A 21,053-nucleotide genomic window follows, 5' to 3' on the forward strand; every position below is an offset into this window, starting at 1 on the left:
TGTCAGCAAAGCAGTGTGCAAGGGTACTAATACAGGTATCCAGGTAGCGCAATGTAAGGGAAAGAACATGGCACTTGGGTACAAGTGTATACTTTATTTGCCTACTATCTAAGGGATCCCTAGGAAATCCTTTGAACTGTGGTTTTCTCATTCATGAATTGGGGATGATGATAGGTGTTCCCATGTGGAGATAAAGTAAGGAGAGGTAAGAATGCTTTGTAAAGTAGCTTTTAAAATATTAGTTATCACCCAGCTCCTGTATAGCTAACATTTATATACCATTTAATATGTGCCAGGAACAGTTCTAAACTCTTCACATTTATTAACTAATTTATGCATAACAACTCTGAGGTAGGAACTATGCTTATTCTCTTTAATAGAGGAAGAAACTGAGGCAGGTTAAGAAACTTGCCCAAGGTCACACAGCCAGACCATCTGGTGCAAGGGCTGTAAGACCTTACTTCCCTAGTTAAGGATGTATTGATTCAACAGGAATTTATCGAATACTTGTTGTAGATCAGACAATGTTAAGTGCTGGGAAATATTTTACTGGACTTTGGGGTTTAAAAGCTTGAGTTCCTGTGAATTGAAATTGTTTCAGTTTAGATGAGGTTTAAGCTGTTGCAAATTTAATTGATTTTTAGTTTCCTCCTACTATAGACCTCTTTTATATGGAATTCTAGCTCATTTCTTGCACGGAAATAAGGATGGCATCCAAAATGCATTTCTGAAAGGATCTTCACTTCAACATCCAAGCCCTCTGGCAGACAACTAGTAGAAGAAAGCAAACAGGTATGAGTTTTCTGAGATTTATTATTTAGCTGTCAGCAAGTATATGTTCTTCCTATGTATTTTTAACTTGGGAATAGTTTTTTTTTTTTTAATCATATTTTATTGAGATATATTCACATACCATGCAGTCATACAAAACAAATCGTACTTTCGATTCTTTACAGTACCATTACATAGTTGTACATTCATCACCTAAATCAATCCCTGACACCTTCATTAGCACACACACAAAAATAACAAGAATAATAATTAGAGTGAAAAAGAGCAATTGAAGTAAAAAAGAACACTGGGTACCTTTGTCTGTCTGTTTCCTTCCCCTATTTTTCTACTCATCCATCCATAAACTAGACAAAGTGGAGTGTGGTCCTTATGGCTTTCCCAATCCCATTGTCACCCCTCATAAGCTACATTTTTATACAACTGTCTTTGAGATTCATGGGTTCTGGGTTGTAGTTTGATAGTTTCAGGTATCCACCACCAGATACCCCAATTCTTTAGAACCTAAAAAGGGTTGTCTAAAGTGTGCGTAAGAGTGCCCTCCAGAGTGACCTCTCGGCTCGTTTTGGAATCTCTCTGCCACTGAAGCTTATTTCATTTCCTTTCACATCCCCCTTTTGGTCAAGAAGATGTTCTCTGTCCCACGATGCCGGGTCTACATTCCTCCCCGGGAGTGATATTCTACGTTGCCAGGGAGATTCACTCCCCTGGGTGTCTGATCCCACGTAGAGGGGAGGGCAGTGATTTCACCTTTCAAGTTGGCTTAGCCAGAGAGAGAGGGCCACATCTGAGCAACAAAGAGGCATTCAGGAGGAGACTCTTAGGCACAAATATAGGGAGGCCTAGCCTCTCCTTTGCAGCAACCGTCTTCCCAAGGGTAAAACTTATGGTAGAGGGCTCAACCCATCAAACCACCAGTCCCCTATGTCTGTGGTCATGTTAGCAACCATGGAGGTGGGTTAGGCGAATACCCCTGCACTCTCCACAGGCTCCTCAAGGGGGCACTACATCTTTTTTTTTCCCTTGTTTTTCTTTCTTTCTTTTTTTTTTTTTAACTTTCCCTTCTTTTTTAAATCAACTGTATGAAAAAAAAAGTTAAAAAGAAAACAAAGATACAATAAAAGAACATTTCAAAGAGACCATAACAAGGGAGTAAGAAAAAGACAACTAACCTAAGATAACTGCTTAACTTCCAACATGTTCCTACTTTACCCCAAGAAAGTTACATAATATAGCAACATTTATGTGAACTTGTTCCTACTATATCCATCAGAATTTAACAGACCATCGTCATTTCTGGGCATCCCCAGAATGTTAAATAGCTTATCTGTTCTTCTTGGATTATTGTTCCCCCTTCCTTAATTGCTCTCTACTGCTAGTTCCCCTACATTCTACATTATAAACCATTTGTTTTACATTTTTCAAAGTTCACATTAGTGGTAGCATATAATATTTCTCTTTTTGTGCCTGGCTTATTTCGCTCAGCATTATGTCTTCAAGGTTCATCCATGTTGTCATATGTTTCACGAGATCGTTCCTTCTTACTGCCGTGTAGTATTCCATCGTGTGTATATACCACATTTTATTTATCCACTCATCTGTTGAAGGACATTTGGGTTGTTTCCATCTCTTGGCAATTGTGAATAATGCTGCTATGAACATTGGCGTGCAGATATCTGTTCGTGTCACTGCTTTCCGATCTTCCGGGTATATACCGAGAAGTGCAATCACTGGATCGAATGGTAACTCTATATCTAGTTTTCTAAGGAACTGCCAGACTGACTTCCAGAGTGGCTGAACCATTATACAGTCCCACCAACAATGAATAAGAGTTCCAATTTCTCCACATCCCCTCCAGCATTTGTAGCTTCCTGTTTGTTTAATGGCAGCCATTCTAACCGGTGTTAGATGGTATCTCATTGTGGTCTTAATTTGCATCTCTCTAATAGCTAGTGAAGCTGAACATTTTTTCATGTGTTTCTTGGCCATTTGTATTTCCTCTTCAGAGAACTATCTTTTCATATCTTTTGCCCATTTTATAATTGGGCTGTCTGTACTATTGTCACTGAGTTGTAGGATTTCTTTATATATGCAAGATATCAGTCTTTTGTCAGATACATGGTTTCCAAAAATTTTTTCCCATTGAGTTGGCTGCCTCTTTACCTTTTTGAGAAATTCCTTTGAGGTGCAGAAACTTCTAAGCTTGAGGAGTTCCCATTTATCTATTTTCTCTTTTGTTGCTTGTGCTTTGGGTGTAAAGTCTAGGAAGTGGCCGCCTAATACAAGGTCTTGAAGATGTTTTCCTACATTATCTTCTAGGAGTTTTATGGTACTTTCTTTTATATTGAGATCTTTGGTCCATTTTGAGTTAATTTTTGTGTAGGGGGTGAGGTAGGGGTCCTCTTTCATTCTTTTGGATATGGATATCCAACTCTCCCAGCCCCATTTGTTGAAAAGACCATTATGGCTCAGTTCAGTGACTTTGGGGGCCTTATCAAAGATCAGTCGGCCATAGATCTGAGGGTCTATTTCTGAATTCTCAATTCAATTCCATTAATCTATATGTCTATCTTTGTGCCAGTACCATGCTGTTTTGGCAACTGTGGCTTTATAGTAAGCTTCAAAGTCAGGGAGTGTAAGTCCTCCCATTTCGTTTTTCTTTTTTAGAGTGTCTTTAGCAATTCGAGGCATCTTCCCTTTCCAAATAAATTTGATAACTAGCTTTTCCAAGTCTGCAAAGTAGGTTGTTGGAATTTTGATTGGGATTGCATTGAATCTGTAGATGAGTTTGGGTAGAATTGACATCTTAATGACATTTAGCCTTCCTATCCATGAACATGGAATATTTTTCCATCTTTTAAGGTCCCCTTCTATTTCTTTTAGTAGAGTTATGTAGTTTTCTTTGTATAGGTCTTTTACATCTTTGGTTAAGTTTATTCCTAGGTACTTGATTTTTTTAGTTGCTATTGAAAATGGTATCTTTTTCTTGAGTGTCTCTTCAGTTTGTTCATTTCTAGCATATAGAAACATTACTGACTTATGTGCATTAATCTTGTATCCCGCTAGTTTGCTAAATTTGTTGATTAGCTCTAGTAGCTGTATCGTCGATTTCTCAGGGTTTTCTAGATATAAGATCATATCATCTGCAAACAATGACAGTTTTACTTCTTCTTTTCCAATTTGGATGCCTTTTATTTCTTTGTCTTGCCGGATTGCCCTGGCTAGCACTTCCAGCACAATGTTGAATAACAGTGGTGACAGCGGGCATCCTTGTCTTGTTCCTGATCTTAGAGGGAAGGCTTTCAGTCTCTCACCATTGAGTACAATGCTGGCTGTGGGTTTTTCATATATGCTCTTTATCATGTTGAGGAAGTTTCCTTCGATTCCTACCTTTTGAAGTGTTTTAATCAAAAAGGGATGTTGGATTTTGTCAAATGCTTTTTCAGCATCTATTGAGATGATCAATTGATTTTTCCCTTTCGAGTTTTTAATGTGTTGTAATACATTGATTGTTTTTCTTATGTTGAACCATCCTTGCATGCCTGGAATGAACCCCACTTGGTCATGGTGTATGATTTTTTTAATGTGTCTTTGGATTCGATTTGCAAGTATTTTGTTGAGGATTTTTGCATCTATATTCATTAGGGAGATTGGCCGGTAGTTTTCCTTTTTTGTAGCATCTTTGCCTGGTTTTGGTATTAGATTGATGTTAGCTTCATAAAATGAGTTAGGTAGTGTTCCCTTTTCTTCAATGTTTTGAAAGAGTTTGAGTAAGATTGGTGTCAGTTCTTTCTGGAAAGTTTGGTAGAATTCCCCTGTGAAGCCATCTGGCCCTGGGCATTTATTTGTGGGAAGATTTTTGATGACTGATTGGATCTCTTTGCTTGTGATGGGTTGGTTGAGGTCTTCTATTTCTTCTCTGGTCAGTCTAGGTTGTTCATATGTTTCCAGGAAATTGTCCATTTCTTCTACATTGTCCAGTTTGTTGCCATACAGTAGTTCATAATATCCTCTTATAATTTTTTTAATTTCTTCAGGATCTGCAGTTATGTCACCTTTTTCATTCATTATTTTGTTTATATGGGTCTTCTCTCTTTTTGATTTTGTCAGTCTAGCTAGGGGCTTGTCAATCTTGTTGATCTTCTCAAAGAACCAACTTTTGGTGATATTTATCCTCTCTATTGTTGTTTTGTTCTCTATGTCATTTATTTCTGCTTTAATCCTTGTTATTTCTTTTCTTGTACTTGGTTTAGGATTGGTTTGCTGTTCATTTTCTAGCTTCTTCAGTTGATCCATTAGTTCTTTGATTTTGGCTCTTTCTTCCTTTTTAATATATGCGTTTAGTGCTATAAATTTCCCCCTTAGCACTGCTTTTGCTGCATCCCATAGATTTTGGTATGTTGTGTTCTCATTTTCATTCGTCTCTATATATTTAGCAATTTCTCTTGCTATTTCTTCTTTAACCCACTGATTGTTTAGGAGTGTGTTGTTTAACCTCCAGGTATTTGTGAATTTTCTAAGTCTCTGATGGTTATTAACTTCTAATTGTATTCCATTGTGGTCAGAGAATGTGCTTTGAATAATTTCAATCTTTTTAAATTTATTGAGGCTTGTTTTATGTCCCAGCATATGATCTATTCTGGAGAAAGTTCCGTGAGCACTAGAAAAGTATGTGTATCCTGGTGATTTGGGATGTAATGTCCTGTATATGTCTGTTAAATCTAATTCATTTATCAGAATGTTTAGGTTTTCAATTTCCTTATTGGTCTTCTGTCTGGTTGATCTATCTATAGGAGAGAGTGATGTGTTGAAGTCTCCCACAATTATTGTGGAAACATCCATTGCTTCCTTTAGTTTTGCCAGTGTTTCTCTCATGTATTTTGTGGCACCTTGATTGGGTGCATAGACATTTACGATTGTTATTTCTTCTTGCTGAATTGCCCCTTTTATTAGTACGTAGTGGCCTTCTTTGTCTCTCAAAACATCCCTGCATTTGAAGTCTATTTTATCTGAGATTAATATTGCTACACCTGCTTTCTTTTGGCTGTAGCTTGCTTGAAATATTTTTTTCCATCCTTTCACTTTTAGTTTCTTTGTGTCCCTGTGTCTAAGATGAGTCTCTTGTATGCAACATATTGATGGTTCATTTTTTTTGATCCATTCTGCGAATCTATATCTTTTAATTGGGGAGTTTAATCCATTTACATTCAACGTTATAACCGTGAAGGCATTTCTTGAATCGGCCATCTTATCCTTTGGTTTATGTTTGCCATATTTTTCCCTCTCTCTATTAATATCCTTTATTGTACCCATACCGAATCTCTTTAGTACTGAACCTTTCTCCAAGTCTCTCTGTCCTGTCTTTGTTTCTCTGTCTGTAGGGCTCCCTTTAGTATCTCCAGTAGGGCAGGTCTCTTGTTAGCAAATTCTCTCAGCATTTGTTTGTCTGTGAAAAATTTAAGCTCTCCCTCAAATTTGAAGGAGAGCTTTGCTGGATAAAGTATTCTTGGCTGGAAATTTTTCTCACTCAGAATTTTAAATATATCGTGCCACTGCCGTCTTGCCTCCATGGTGGCTGCTGAGTAGTCACTACTTAGTCTTATGCTGTTTCCTTTGTATGTGGTGAATTGCTTTTCTCTTGCTGCTTTCAGAACTTGCTCCTTCTCTTCTGTGTTTGACAGTGTGATCAGTATATGTCTTGGAATGGGTTTATTTGGATTTATTCTATTTGGAGTTCGCTGAGCATTTATGATTTGTGTATTTATGTTGTTTAGAAGATTTGGGAAGTTTTCCCCAACAATTTCTTTGAATACTCTTCCTAGACCTTTACCCCTTTCTTCCCCTTCTGGGACACCAATGAGTCTTATATTTGGACGTTTCATATTATCTATCATATCCCTGAGGTCCATTTCGAGTTTTTCAATTTTTTTCCCCATTCTTTCTTTTATGCTTTCATTTTCCATTCTGTCATCTTCCAGGTCACTGATTCGTTGTTCAACTTCCTCTAGTCTTGTACTATGAGTGTCCAGAGTCTTTTTAATTTGGTCAACAGTTTCTTTAATTTCCTTAAGATCATCCATTTTTTTATTTAGTCTTGCAATGTCTTCTTTATGCTCTTCTAGAGTCTTCTTGATTTCCTTTATATCCCGTACTAGGGTCTCATTGTTCATCTTTAGTTCTTTGAGTAGCTGCTCTAGGTGCTGTGTTTCTTCTGGTCTTTTGATTTGGGTGCTTGGGCTTGGGTTATCCATATCGTCTGTTTTTTTCATATGCTTTATAATTTTCTGTTGTTTTTGGCCTCGTGGCATTTGCTGAATTTGATAGGGTTCTTTTAGGGTTTGTAGACCTATTGAAGTCCTTATCTCTAATTTATCAGATCTACAGCTTCGTGGAGTACACTTTCTCTAACTAACCAGCAGGTGGCGTCCACGAGCCACCTGTTCTCCACAAGCCAGTTCTCCCCTGCTTAGCCTTTTTGGTGAGTGGGGGAGTGAGTCTTGTGGGGCCCAATTGGTGTACCAAGCTTGCGTGTGTAGTTGGTGTTGCCTGCCCTGTATGTGGGGCGTGTTTCTGGGCAGTCGGGGAGGTGGGGTGGCCCTAACAATCAAATCTCCCTGGTGATCCTAGAGTTTTAAAGCTGCTGCAATAGTCTAATCCTTCAATTCAGTCCTGCCACAGTTTGTCTCTGCCACTGACCCACAAGTCCTTGGTATTGGCGTATGGCTCCTGAGACTTGCAAGTGGGCCCCTCTTCCAGGCCGTGCACCCCGGGTCCTCTGTTGAGGGATGACTGTGCTATGTCACAGGTGAGTGCCGTCTCCCCAGGGCAGTTCTGGGCTGCTGGGCTGTGTAGGGAGGCTCCCAGTCTGCTCAAATGATGGCTGAGTGGGGCTTTGTTAATTCACACTGCTCCACCTTCCCAACTCTGAGACAATCAGCTGAGGTTGCAGGGAAGGCTAATGTCCACGCCCAGTTTTATGGTGTGTGCCTGTTATTTGAAGCACTTCCGTCACACTGGGTTGTCTGGGGCAGCTCTGGGCTATGGGGCTGGCGATGGGCAGGAGTGTTTCCTGTCCACCAGGATGGTGCCTGTGAGCGGACACCCCCCTTTTCTTGGGAAGTTGTGGTGTTTAGTGAATTTTCTCAGCCACTGGATTATTGCCTTTTGTCTCAGAGCTCTCTTAGTTCTGCTCTTGACTTGACGTGCCCAAATTGAAAGTGTTTGAAGCTTTCTGTATTGGGCTTCTTAGAGTAGTTGTTTTAGAGAAAGAAAAAAGGATTAAAAAAAAAAAAAAGAAAAAAAAAAAGGGCCCTCCTCAGAGATCTAATGGGTTATTGAAATGCTAAGACACAAAGCAACCAGGGCCATTAAGGAAAGGTCCACAGGGCAGAGAGATCAGCTTTTCTTCGTGATTTGCATATGCGCCTCAAGGCCTGAGCTCCGCCCTTCCCCTCTCTGTGTTCACCAGAACTCCAAAAATCCTCTGCTTTTATTTTGGAGTTTTTCGTGTTGTTTTTTTTTTTCTATGCCTGTCTCCTCTCTGCTGGGCTCGCTGCTCTCAGATTCTCTGGTGTCTGGTCTCAGTCTATCTATGGTTGGAGTTTGGATCAGTAGAATGAGTTTCCGATAAGGGCTGCCACTGCAGTTCTCCCTTCTCCTTCCCGGAGCTGACAGCCCCTCCTCCCACGGGACTGAGCCTGGCAGGTATGGGCGCGGGTCCCCAGGCCGCAAAAACTTACAGATTTCGCTGATCTCAGCAGTTCGACATTTTCATGAGTGTTGTATGAAGTATGCCCAAAGACAGATTGCTCTGTGGTGTCCAGTCCACGCAGTTCCTGGCTTTCTACCTACTTCCTTGGAGGAGTAACTAAAACATACAGCTCACCAGTCTGCCATCTTGCCTCGCCTCCCTGGGAATAGTTTTTCATGAACTTTTTTTTTAAATGCAATTTTATTGAGATATATTCACATACCATATAATCCATCCAAAGTATACAGTCAGTGGCTAACAGTATCATCATATAGTTGTGCTTCCATCACCACAATCAATTTTAGAACATTTTCATTACTGCAAAATAAATAAATAAATAAATAAAAAGGAATACCCAAAACATCCTATGCCTTTTATCTGTCCCCCACTCCGTTATTTTGTTTTTGTCTTTATTTTATTACTTATCTGCCCATACATGCACTGGATAAAGGGACCATCAGTCACAGTTTTTTCACAGTCACACAGTCACATGATAAAAGCTGTATAGCCATATATACAATCATTGTCAAGGATCAGGGCTACTGGTCAGTTTCAGGTATTTTCTTCTAGCTATTCTTGCATTAGAAACTAAAAAGGAATCTCTATATACTGCATAAGAATAACCTTCAGAATAATCTCTCAATTCTATTTGAAGTCTCTTAGCCACTGAAACTTTGTTTTGTTTAATTTCTTTCTCCCCTTTTGCTTAGAATGCATTCTCAGTCCCACGATGCCAGGACCAGGCTCATCCCTGGGAGTCATGTTCCACTTAGAGGGGAGGGTAGTGAGTTTATTTGCAAGAGTTGGCTTAAAGAGAGAGAGGCCACATCTGAGCAACAAAAGAGATTTTCTGAGGGTAACTCTTCAGCATAATTATAAATAGGCTTAGCTTTTCCTTTGCAGGAATAAGTTTTGTAAGGGCAAGTCCCAAGATTGAGGGTCTTGGCTTATTAAATTGGGAGTCTCTAATGCTTGAGAGAATATCAGAAATTCCCCAGGTGGGAAAGTTTAATATTTTCACATTTTCCCTAGTCCATCAAGGGGACTTTGCAAATACTTTATTTTCTGGCCAAAATACCCTGGGATGTATTGGGGTATTACATTAACATGTAAAGAATAATAGAATATCATTCCCTATTCTAGGTTCCATGTAATTATGTTGTTTAAATAAACTGACCATACAGATTAAATTAGATAGTGTGCTACAGAAAATTTAAATTTTGTACCAAATAAACATCTCTTACTTTGGTCTCACACAGAAGTTGAAGTTTGAAAATACAGTCAGTATCATCCTTTACCCTATATTCTGATTTCCCTTATTCCTAACCAAGTCTGTTTTATTCATATTTCTAATTGAAGTCTGATCTCTTTTTCAGCTTCTTTAGCAGTTTCTGTATGAAGTAATGGTAACTTTCAGAACTGCAGAACTCTATCTCTGAGTCTCAGATACACAGAATACCAGGGAACTACCGGGTTATACACAAAGAACTCAGCATCTCAGAATTTAGAAATAACATTTAAAACTCAGGAATAGACGTGACTGCTGTTAAGAGCTTACAATCTAGGAACCTTTAGAATGAGCTGTATTGAACATTCTGCACTCCTAAATCATCTATTGCCCATCTCTGCCCATGTTCTATACCCTGATAACTTATACTCTCAAATTCAATTCTCAGCATTTGTTCATTATAGTTAGTGGTCTGGTTTGCTAATGCTGCCATTTTGCAAAACACCAGAAATGGATTGGCTTTTATAAAGGGGGTTCATTTGGTTACAAAGTTACAGTCTTAAGGCCATAAAGTGTCCAAGGTAACGCATCAACAATAGATTACCTTCACTGAAGGATGGCCAACAGTGTCTGGAAAACCTCTGTTAGCTTGGAAGGCACATGGTTGGTGTTTGCTTGCTCCCAGGTTGAGTTTCAAAATGACATTCTCCAATATGTTGCTCTTGGGGTGCTTTGTCCTCTCTTAGCTTCAGCTCCTCTTCAAAATGTCACTTTCAGTTGCTCTCTAAAATGTCACTCTTAGCTGTTCTTGGGGCATTTTTCCTCTCTTGGCTTCTCCAGAGCAAAATTCTGCTTTGAAAGGCCATCTCCAAAATGTCTCTGTGAGCTGCAGCTCCTCTCTCAGCTCCTGTGCATTCTTCAAAGTGTCCCTCTTGGCTGTAGCAAGTTTGCTCTTTCTGTCTGAGCTTATTTAGTGCCCCAGTAAACTAATCAAGGGCCATGCTGAATGGGCAGGGCCACACCTCCATGGAAATTATCTAATCAGAGTTATCACCTACAGTTGGGTGGGTTGCATCTCCATGGAAGCACTCAATCAAAGAATTACAATCTATTCAACACTAAATACATCTGCCTCACAAGATTACATCAAAGAACATGGCATTTTGGGGGACATAATGCATCCAAACTGGCACAATAAGTTTATATTAGTGAGACCATACTATTCTGTTAGGGGTATGCTGTGTTTCTTGATTCTTGAATCTGTAATTTTATGTCTTTCATAAGAGTTCGGAAATTTTCAGTGATTAGTTCCTCCATTATTCTTTCTGCCCCGTTTCCCTTCTCTTCTCCTTCTGGGACACCCATAACACATATATTTGTGCGCTTCATATTGTCATTCAGTTGCCTGAGACCCTGCTCATATTTTTCCATTCTTTTCCCTATCTGTTCTTTTGTGTGTAGGATTTCACATATCTTATCTTCTAGTTGAGTAATCCTTTCTTCTGCCTCTCCAAGTCTCCAATTATATGTCTCCATTGTGTTTTTCATCTCTTCTCTTGTGCCTTTCATTTCCATAAGTTCTGCCGTTTGTTTTTTCAAGCTTTCAAGTTCTTCTGTCTTCTTTATACCCTTCATCTCTTTTGCCATATTTTCCTTCAACTCATTGATTTGAATTAGATTTGTTTGAACATCTTTAATTAGTTGTTTCAACTCCTGTATCTCATTTGAAGTGTTAGTTTTTGTTCCTTTGACTGGGCCATATCTTTGTGCTTCCTAGCGTGACTCATGATTTTTTGCTGGTGTCTTGGCATCTGATTTCCTTGATTGGTTTATTCTGAAGGTCATTATTTCTCTTTTACCCAGAGTTTTCTTGTTGTTTGGCTTTGTTCTCTATCTGTTCTTTGACATTAAGTTCAACTTATTTTAGACCTCTAGCATAGCTTCTGTTTAACTGATCAGAATTTTTCAATTCTTGTTTTTTTCTGATTCTTGTCCTGCCTATATGGAAGTTTTTTTGAGGAGGGTATCCCCAGATAGGATCGAACCCAATCAGATTTTCCCAGACAAGACCGGTGCAGGACTCAGGAAGAGGGTGTAATCAGTATCAAGTTTCCCTGGGGAGGAGACCTGCAAGGGTGCCAGTCTTTCCTGTGAAGCCTCTTGATTCTGTACTTTTCTGCTCCTGCCCAGCAGGTAGTGCTTGTCAGCCTGCAGCTCCCCACTGGCATAATGAGGTGCAGTGCCTTTAATTCTCAGCAGACCCTGTCCCTGCCAGGGACATGGTTGAGCAGAGGCAGAGGCAGAGAGCGGGCTTAAACTGTTTCTGTTTTCCAGCCCCTGGGGTCTGAATTATCTCAGTTAGAGCTGCCACTTATACTGGACCCCCCTGCCACACACACACACACACACAAACACACACACACACACACTTTACGGAATTAGCTCCTTTACCTGATTAGTTATTTTGTCTCTCAGATATACCTTAACTCTGCCCTTGCTTGGGGCAGTGCAGACAATTGAAAATGCGTGCTGCTTTCTTTAATGGGCTGCTAAAAAGAAAAAAAAAAGTCCTTTTCAGAGCTGGTCTCCAGCACCCTGGGTTGTGCCCCTTTTCTTGGGGCACAGCCCTTTTCCAGTATTCTGAGCCCAGGCAACTCCAAAAGCCTCTGTTTTTCTTTTGTTGGTCCCACCTCATCTCTGCTAGGGAGAGACCTCCAGGTTCCTTTCGAACTTGCTTTGTATATTTATCTGTGATCGGAGCTTGTATTCAACAGTCTGAATCTGTTAGTCAAATCCACAGTTGGAGCTTGGTAGAGCTTTCTCTCCCTTGCTCCTAGTAGAGACTGTGTCTGTTTCCCACAGGGGAGTGACTCCAAAACAGCCTGCTGTGTCAGTGGGATCGGAACGCCAGCCTTGACTTTCTGGGAAACTTGACTTACAGTTCTGCACTATGATCTTGGCCCTTCCACCCACTCCAGGCTGGTGATCAATGTGTGTCTGGTCATGGAAGTCCCCCAAACAGTTGTTCCGGACGGTTGTTGGCTATTTACTAACTGCCCTAGAGGATGAACTAAATTCTACACCTCCCTACATCAGCATCTTGCCCTGTCCCACCTTTCCTGAACTTTTGAGTCATAATTTAAGTCTATTTATGTCTAATATTTTTAGCCTGGACTATCTTCCAAAAAGCAGAATGCTTTTTGCAAAGAAAATCATGTTTGGGGGTGGTATGTATTGGGATGGAGGAGATTAGGCAAAATTCTTAGATATAATTTCTACACAGAAGTATTGGAAAACCTGATTTTCACCTATGTTTGTAGTCTTCATAGCAGCTTAGATCCTCAGCATATTCACCAATAGCTTTTTAGGAAGTCATCTCTCCCTCATTCCCCGCTCCAAGACTGAAAAATAAAGGCAGGCAAGATTACCGAATACAGATAGAATTATAGATACTTGTGTCCTTTGCATTTTCAAGATACTTTCTTTTTTAAAGAGTGGTAGTTATCTACAGATAAGAAGTTTTTAGTAGAATAGTCCACATGTCTTCCAGAATGCTCCCTCTTTAAATGAACACTCAGTTGATGAGTTCAGCAGTAGAATCTCAATTTGGTGGTTTGAATTGAATGGTTTATAGCTAATGTTTCCAAGTGTGGTAGTGAATTGAGCTCTCTTTTCAGGAAGGATAGTCATAGGTAGTGCTCAGGCAGCTGATTATCAGAGCAAATGCAAATCTTGAATTTTGAAATCAACTTTTAGGAAACATCCAGAATGCAAATTGCCTTTTATAGTTTTTTTTTTAAACTGCCGGGATCAGTATTGATTATGTTAAATATTTGCTGTGTCTCTTAAGGTCTGACAGCAAAATATTTGTGAATGAAGATGACCTCTTTTGGGGTTATTTATGACTTCTCTAAGAGTTATTCTCCCATAGATCTTAGAATTCTGAGCTGGATGCAACATTGGAAAAGAAATCATTCCTACCCATTTATTTTACAGTTGAGAAAACAGAATCAGGTTAAGTGATTCATCTAAGGCTGTACCTGATATTTATCAGTGGAATCAGTACCCTTTTCCATTTAAAGATTATGGTGAAGTTTTTCTGGTTCCCTCTTCAGGGAATTGTAAAGAACTGTTATTAGTGTCTACTATTTGGCAAGTACTTAAAAAACAAAACAAATCACTAATTGTGTAAGTACGTGAGTAAATCTCTAAAAATTTCAAATAATATCATGTAAAGTCCCCTTTAACTTCTTCCCTCCCTGCCTCTCCCCAACTCCAGTTCTCCCTTCCATAGCAGTAATCCCTGTTAGCAGTTCGGTTGGTATCCTTCAGGACTCGTTTCTGTGAATTTAAATGATATGCACTGTTATGTATGTATTATACTGCAATTTGCTTTTTTCACTTGTAACTCTTCCCATGTCAATACATGTAGCTCTACTTCTACTTCATTCATAACTTTTTGTAGCATTCTGTAGTATGGCCTTACCTGATGTACTTTTAAGTGTTTTTAGTTTTTTGCTTTTACAATGTTGCTAAGTAACATTGCTTCTTTGTCCACACATATAACTCTTTTTCTCCTGTGGGTACCTAGAAGTAGAGTTGCTAGGTCAAAGCATATGCATATTTAAAAATATAGTACATATTGTCTAATTCCTCTCCGAAAAGGCTTAGCAGTAAGTCTAATGGTAAGTTTATACACTTGCCATTTATTCACATGGTTTCGGTGTTCATTTGCTACATGGCTATTGTATACGTTAACACTTTTAACACATCAGCCTGAGTTATTGATATTATAAGTCCTGTGAGGAAAAATAACGTCTTGAGAAGTAACTTTTCTTGTTTGTAAACTTTTAATAATCGATCTCCTTAGAATTTGTGGCTAATGACTAATAATAGAATTATAAGTTTCTCTCTCTCTCTTTTTTTTTAGAGAATTATGTTTACAGAAAAATCATGCATAAAATATAGAGTTCCCCCATATACCCTCCTATTATTAAGACCTTGCATTAGTGTGGTACTTTTGTTACAATTCATGAAATTACATTTTTATAATTGTACTATTAACTATAGGCCATCATTTATAATAGGGTTCACTGTGTTGTACAATCCTATGTCTGTTTTTGTTTTTTCTTTTTTTGTTTTTAATTTTTGTTCTGGTAACAATATATACTACCTAAAATTTCCCCTTCAACCACATTCAATATATAGTTCAGTGCTGTTAATTATATTCACAGTGTACTACCATCACCACAATTCATTACCAAAACGTTACGATCAACTGAAACAGAAACTCTGTACAATTTAAGCATTAAGAATATTCTCAACAGAGTTCTGTTCTTGAAGAAAGACTCACTCTCTGAGGTGAAGGTCACAGATAAGCTATTGGTAGCCTTATACCAGAGAGGAGGTGGGGAGAGGGAGAGAGATGGATGTTCTGTGGAAAGCTCAGAAATAAGGCTGAACTAATGAGGGAAGAATAATGATTTTGCAAATTATTTTTCTTAGTCATCAAAAACTTTCTTGGCACAATAGTAACCTCTTTGTGCAATGAGTTGAGAAAAGTTGTCAAGTATCACATTCCAATAGCACACTTAAGCGTTCCATTTACTTTCTCAGCTCTAGCTTACTGTCTGAAGCCCATGTAACTCTTGTTTGACAGCATTGAAAAGGTTATGAAAACATTAAAATAATTATTTTTCAGATTATAACACCTTATCTCCACACAAGTTCATCCAACTGAAATTTAAAACACTAAAATTAAATTTCTCTTTTATTTGAAAATAAGTCCAACGAATGCCAAGATGCAAGCACTCCTCTTATCAAAGCTTTCAAAGTGCTGAAAAAAATGAAGAGGGTTCATATGGGCATGCCCACCGTGGAAATGATAACCAATTTCTTAGTGCAGCTGAGAATAGTGAATTATAATATTGGAGGTAAAATAGTTTTTCGTATAAATAAGCAAACAGATTTTTTATAATAGGGAAAATCATTATCAGCTCAACTTTATTGTACATTTATCAAGTACATGAATAACATTTCTGTTTTGTTTTTTTTTAGAACACATTTCTAGAAAACCTAAAATCATGTTCTAAGGGAATTGTTAATTTTGGTCTGTTCAGCACAGTTGCCTAAAATTGAGGGAGATAGATCTTCATCTGTTATCCAGACCTGTAAAGAAGTATTAGCACTTAGGATAATCAGCTGCTGAGGACTAATAAATCTGTGTGTGTAAACGTATTGTCTTTGTGTGTATGTGTGTGTGGCAACATACATAACACAGAATTTCCCATTTTAACCATTTTTAAGTGTATACGTCAGTGGTATTAAAGCACTCACAGTTTTGTTTTACCATCACTGCAAATTGTCTTTTAGAATTAGAAAATTCAGTATGTGTTTTTGGTGCTAAAATTTGCCTAAATTTGTATTCTTTTTCTCTTATCAAAATTGTCATAAAAAGGTTTTGTGGTTTTTTTTTCCATAAAAAGTGTTTGGAAAACTGAGGAATTTGTATTTTCTCAGGAATCTAGTTTGTCCATTGCTTTTGGGTCGCATTTGGACATTATGTCTCTTTGGGTTCTTTTAATCTGGAACACTTCTACCCTCCACCTTTTTTCCCTATGACAAAAGAAAATGAGCAGAAGTGACCAGAGCCCTGCTTTTCCTCTTGCTGGAGCATAGTGGGTGGTCACAGGCTCTGGCTCCTCTGAGCTCTTGGAGCTTTATTGTGTTTGTTTTGGGCTTAAGAACATTTTCTACAATTTCTTGGATAGTTTTAAAGATTTGGGTAGAAGTTGTAAACTGTGCCAGTTTTCTGCTTGCCACAAGAGGGTGCTGGTTAGACCTATTTTTATTCGAAGAAAGTTTTTTTGTTTTCTTTCTTTTTTTTTTTTTTTAAATTGAAGAGCTTTGGCATCCGTCACAGTGCTGCCTGAATACGCTGTCTTTTCTTGGCAATTCCTTTCCTTACATATGATATGAGAGGTTTTCAACACATGGGTTTACTCCTAGGGGGTATTCTATTCATGTAAAAAAGAAAATCAGGAAACACTTAGGATAATTAGAATGAGTCCTTAGTAGTAAGCATTTCTGATTTCTTCAATAGTGTTTAAAAAAGAGATTTTTTTCATTGTCCTAAACTATCTAAAGAACTCATACAATATTAAATATATAATATCCTAAAATATTTGTATCCTAAAATATATGTTTGCCTGTCTGCCTATACTGATTTGGGATAAGTTTTAACACTTGTTTTTGTTCGTTTCAGATGATCACCTAGGAAAGGGGAAGGGAAAAAATACTAATATTGAAGATCTTCATGTTTCTCAAGCAGTGAAGAGATGAAGCTTCCATTTGGGGCATCTCTTATCTTAAAATTGTGTGTGTTAAATAATTTATTGATTGTTCCAGTGTTACCAAAATGCAAAATTAAGCCTCTCATGTTTTTCTGCATTTGTGAATAAAATCTACTCTGTAATCTAGCTTATTTGATTTGACTTGAAAGAAAAAAAAAATATATATATATGTTTTAAAAGATCCTTAAATTTGTGAGAAATGAAAGATTTTTTAGTACTCTGTACATTCCTCTTAAAAAAATACATGTCTGTAAAACTCTGTGCTCTTTGACATGGCACATTAATTAAATTTCTTTCAGCTAGAGTCATGTGGATTTGTAGGAAAATTCATTTATATTTTTAAGAAACATTTAAGGGAACATTAAAAACAACAACTATAATTTTGATAAAGTTTGATTTTTTTAACTGGCTATTTTTTCAGATAATCATTTATAATTAGGTTTAAATATCTGAATTACTATCTAAAGTTGAACTTTTAAACTGGGTAAGAATGTACGTTTTCTTTCCTTAGACCATTTGGCTTCTGCTGGAAGATTTAATTAAAAGGTAAAGGGGGAAATAATTCTTTTAATTTTGCTGTAAGTAAAACAAAGAATTTATTTTATTGTATAAAGAATGTGAAATAAGCATGAAGAGACAGGCTTTCGGAGAAATACCAGAAAGTACCTTTTAAAAGATGGCATTGTTCAACCTCCACATGGCCTTCAGTTGTGCAATTACAAAATGAACTATGAGAGAGCCAACCCCTACTTATTTGGACTCTGAAAGACTTATTAAATATCAATTTTCATTCTTAGAATTGAAAAATGGGATGAGCTCTTACAGTGCTATCACTTTGAAATTTATTAAATAAATTTTTATAATGGAGAATCTATAGACTCATTTCACTAAAAATATCTGACTGTAATAGCAGACATCTCCTGACTGGCAAAAGTCACATGGCATATTCAGAATAAAACTTTGCATGGATACCTGTACACTAACAATGTTTAGCTTAAATCTTTTCCAGAGGTAAGTGTGATAAAGGCTGTAATGGGTGAAAAGGACATTCTTTGTAGGATATTGATTCTGTACAGTCTTTGATAATTATTGAAACTTTAATTTTTTATATTTGGTGATGTTAGTGTTCAGGCTTTACAGATTAAGCAAGAATTTTATCTGAATGCAGAAAATTATTAAAGAAATCCCCTTAAACCATACAAGTCAAAGGATTTTGAGAGGCCTTGTTGGTGGGCTAAAATTGTATATATAAATGCACAAGCATTATAAGGGTCCATTTCCATTTTTAAATGAAATCTGTACTGTATGACTACAATTATGAATTCCATTATATTTGTGAACATAAATATCAGAATTCTTCCCAGCGGATGAGGTAGACATCCAAGGATGTTGCAGTAGATATTTAAGTTTATCCCAGGAATTGCAATCATGTGGGATACTGATGTAAAAATCATAAAATGGATGCTAACAGAATTGTCACATGTAGTCCATAGTGCTTTTATATGCATTATTTTATAACTTGTACCCAGGCAACTTTTATATTTTCAATGTATTATTTAATAAACAAAAAATGAAAAAACATCTTTATGCAAAGGTGTTTGTATCACTATTAAGTCATCAGGAGAAGTACTCAAGGACCAGTTGAATGATTGGAAATGGCTCTACAGGCCTTCTGCGGGTTCCCTTGCAAGCCAGTGGTTGGAGGGTGTGAAGTAAGGGTTGAGGGAGAGGAACGTCCCCTGACATATGTGTACTTGGCCTAAGCCATATCACCCTGGAACAGTACTTGCTGACAGGGTAGCAGTGGAGGGGGGAACTGGGAGTGCCAGTGTTGGGAGGAACAGTGTCATAACCTGCGGGGCCATGTGTGGTTTGAAAAAGCTTATTTAATGCTACATTTTTGTATTTGGAAAAGAGAAAAACATCTATTTTCAAAATACTCAGAGAGATTTGGGTCTTTAAAAGTTGAGAGAATCTGTTCTAGAAGTGTCTATACCCAGAATTTTTGAACATTGTCAATTAATCATAATCCAGTAGTTTAAATAGGTACATGAGTTAAGACATTTAAAAAAGCTCAAGGGAAGAAAAGACAAATATGTTCAAACTAGTCTCATAAAATCAGTACATTATTAGTACAATCATGGGTTGTTGGGAGAAGTTCTCTTTTAGAAATTCTGCAGAAGTTTTAGGAGAAAACTTGGCTTTATATAAAAATAGGATGGGAATTGGAACTGAAGAGGGATTTGGGAAAAGTGGAAATTAGAAACTTGGGCAATCTAAAAACTCAAACAGGAGCAGAGGTGGCTTTTGAAGATGATAAATTTAAGCTTAGCATGTATGTTTGCATAGAATAAATTGTAGATTTATAATTATGTGCAAGAATACATTTATGTATATCTCGCATGCCTGTATGATTATATAAGAGTTGATGTATTTTTTTAACCTAAAGCCAAGTGTACACGAAGGATTAACATCAGTGGGATTATGCCTTTAAAGGCATTTAGGACAGTGCTTCCCAACCACTTGCTTGTTACACAGTGATCTATTTGATTTTGTTAACAACCGTTCTACCAGGATTGTGTAGTCATTATTTTTAATGAAAGTGAGTTAAAACTACTTTTGTGGAGAATTCTAGGACCCTTCCTGATAGAAGTAGAAATCTGGAGTTGCCATGACACGAGAGTTAGTGCTGGAGGAGAGAGGTACATAGTGTTATGCAATGCAGTCTTGGACCTGGAGAAACACAGGGGCCATCGTGGTTGAAAGAAAAGCATTTTTGTTTGAGAGAGTTGGAGCTGAGCCATGCTTGTGGCCAGGAATGATGTCCCTTCATTCACAAGAAGGCAGAGTCCTGTGCAGATCTCAGACTCGATGGACTTGAGTGCAGATCAACACTTTTAAATAGTTAAGTCCTGAAGCACACACAAAATAAAGCATGCTTGGACCCAATCTTTGACCTTACTAAAAATTGGAGGGAGTCACCCTTTGGGGCTTTTTAAAGCCAGTAGTGAATACTAAGATACTTGATTAAAAAGACACTGAGAGAAATTTCCCATCTGCCATCTTGCTTCATGAGTTCATGGAAATTCCTATTACGTGGCCCCTCATGGAAAAGAGGAAAAGACATGCTAAGGAAAATTACTTGACAGTTCTCAAAGTAACATTTTTTTTTAAATTAACTTTTTTCCTCAATCTTAAAATAACTAGGATTTCAAGCCATGAAAATTCAAACATTTAATTAGCGTAACATATTTTTGAAGATTCAAAAGCCTGAACTACATGCATTGGACATATTTATCAAATGACTATTAGGCACAATTACTGTCCCTGGGTACCTCTAGAATGGACCATCCAGAAAGGTATGGAGTGCTTTATATAGGCCTTCACATGATTTGTCACATTTAAGGACCCAGCAAGGTAATTAAGGCAAAGTTTCTGACCATCTCTGCTTTGCCTTGAGAACTCTGTAGTTCACATAGGTTCACTGACAATCCCGAAGATTCCTGGCTGTGTCTTAGCATATCGGGGACTGAAACCCTCAGATTCCTCATTCACAGAGTCACTGTGGACTCTGAATCAGGTAGGCTGGGGTTGGAATTTCTGCTCCACCCCTAACTAGCCATGCCACCTTTGCCAGGCTAGTTAACCTCCCCAAACCTGGTTTCTCAACACTGAAATGGGAACAATAAAGTACTTACTTCACAGGGTTGTTATTAGGATTAAGTGAGAAAATGCAGTCAAATTCACTGTCACAAAGCCTCCATTTTTAACAAAATTTAGTTATTTTTCTCTTCTAAAAGAATCAAATGCAACCACTTTGGAAATAATGTTGAGGCCTCTGGTAAAAATGCCAGTTCTTACTTTGCAGTCAGCAAGTTAGATCCTGGGAGCCTGCTCTGGATTGTCTCTGCAGTATGGGAAGCTGATGATGGAC

At 37.8% G+C, this 21,053-nt stretch overlaps 1 protein-coding gene across 2 annotated transcripts in view; it reads left to right on the plus strand.

Moving 5' to 3' along the window:
• CEP20 (centrosomal protein 20) overlaps window positions 1-18,687 on the plus strand; it is a 29,568-nt gene extending 10,881 nt beyond the window's left edge. The window contains exons 4-5 of one of the 2 annotated variants that reach the window (XM_037814450.1): window positions 661-792; window positions 17,032-18,687. In XM_037814450.1, coding sequence (XP_037670378.1) covers window positions 661-775 — 115 coding nt within the window. In that variant the 3' untranslated portion in view covers window positions 776-792; window positions 17,032-18,687. The remainder of the gene's footprint in view (window positions 1-660; window positions 793-17,031) is intronic. The other variant, XM_037814453.1, reaches the window with a different exon arrangement.
• The last annotated feature ends 2,366 nt before the right edge of the window (window positions 18,688-21,053 follow it).

Source organism: Choloepus didactylus, chromosome 21, assembly GCF_015220235.1.
Source record: "Choloepus didactylus isolate mChoDid1 chromosome 21, mChoDid1.pri, whole genome shotgun sequence".
Lineage (NCBI taxonomy): Eukaryota > Metazoa > Chordata > Mammalia > Pilosa > Megalonychidae > Choloepus > Choloepus didactylus.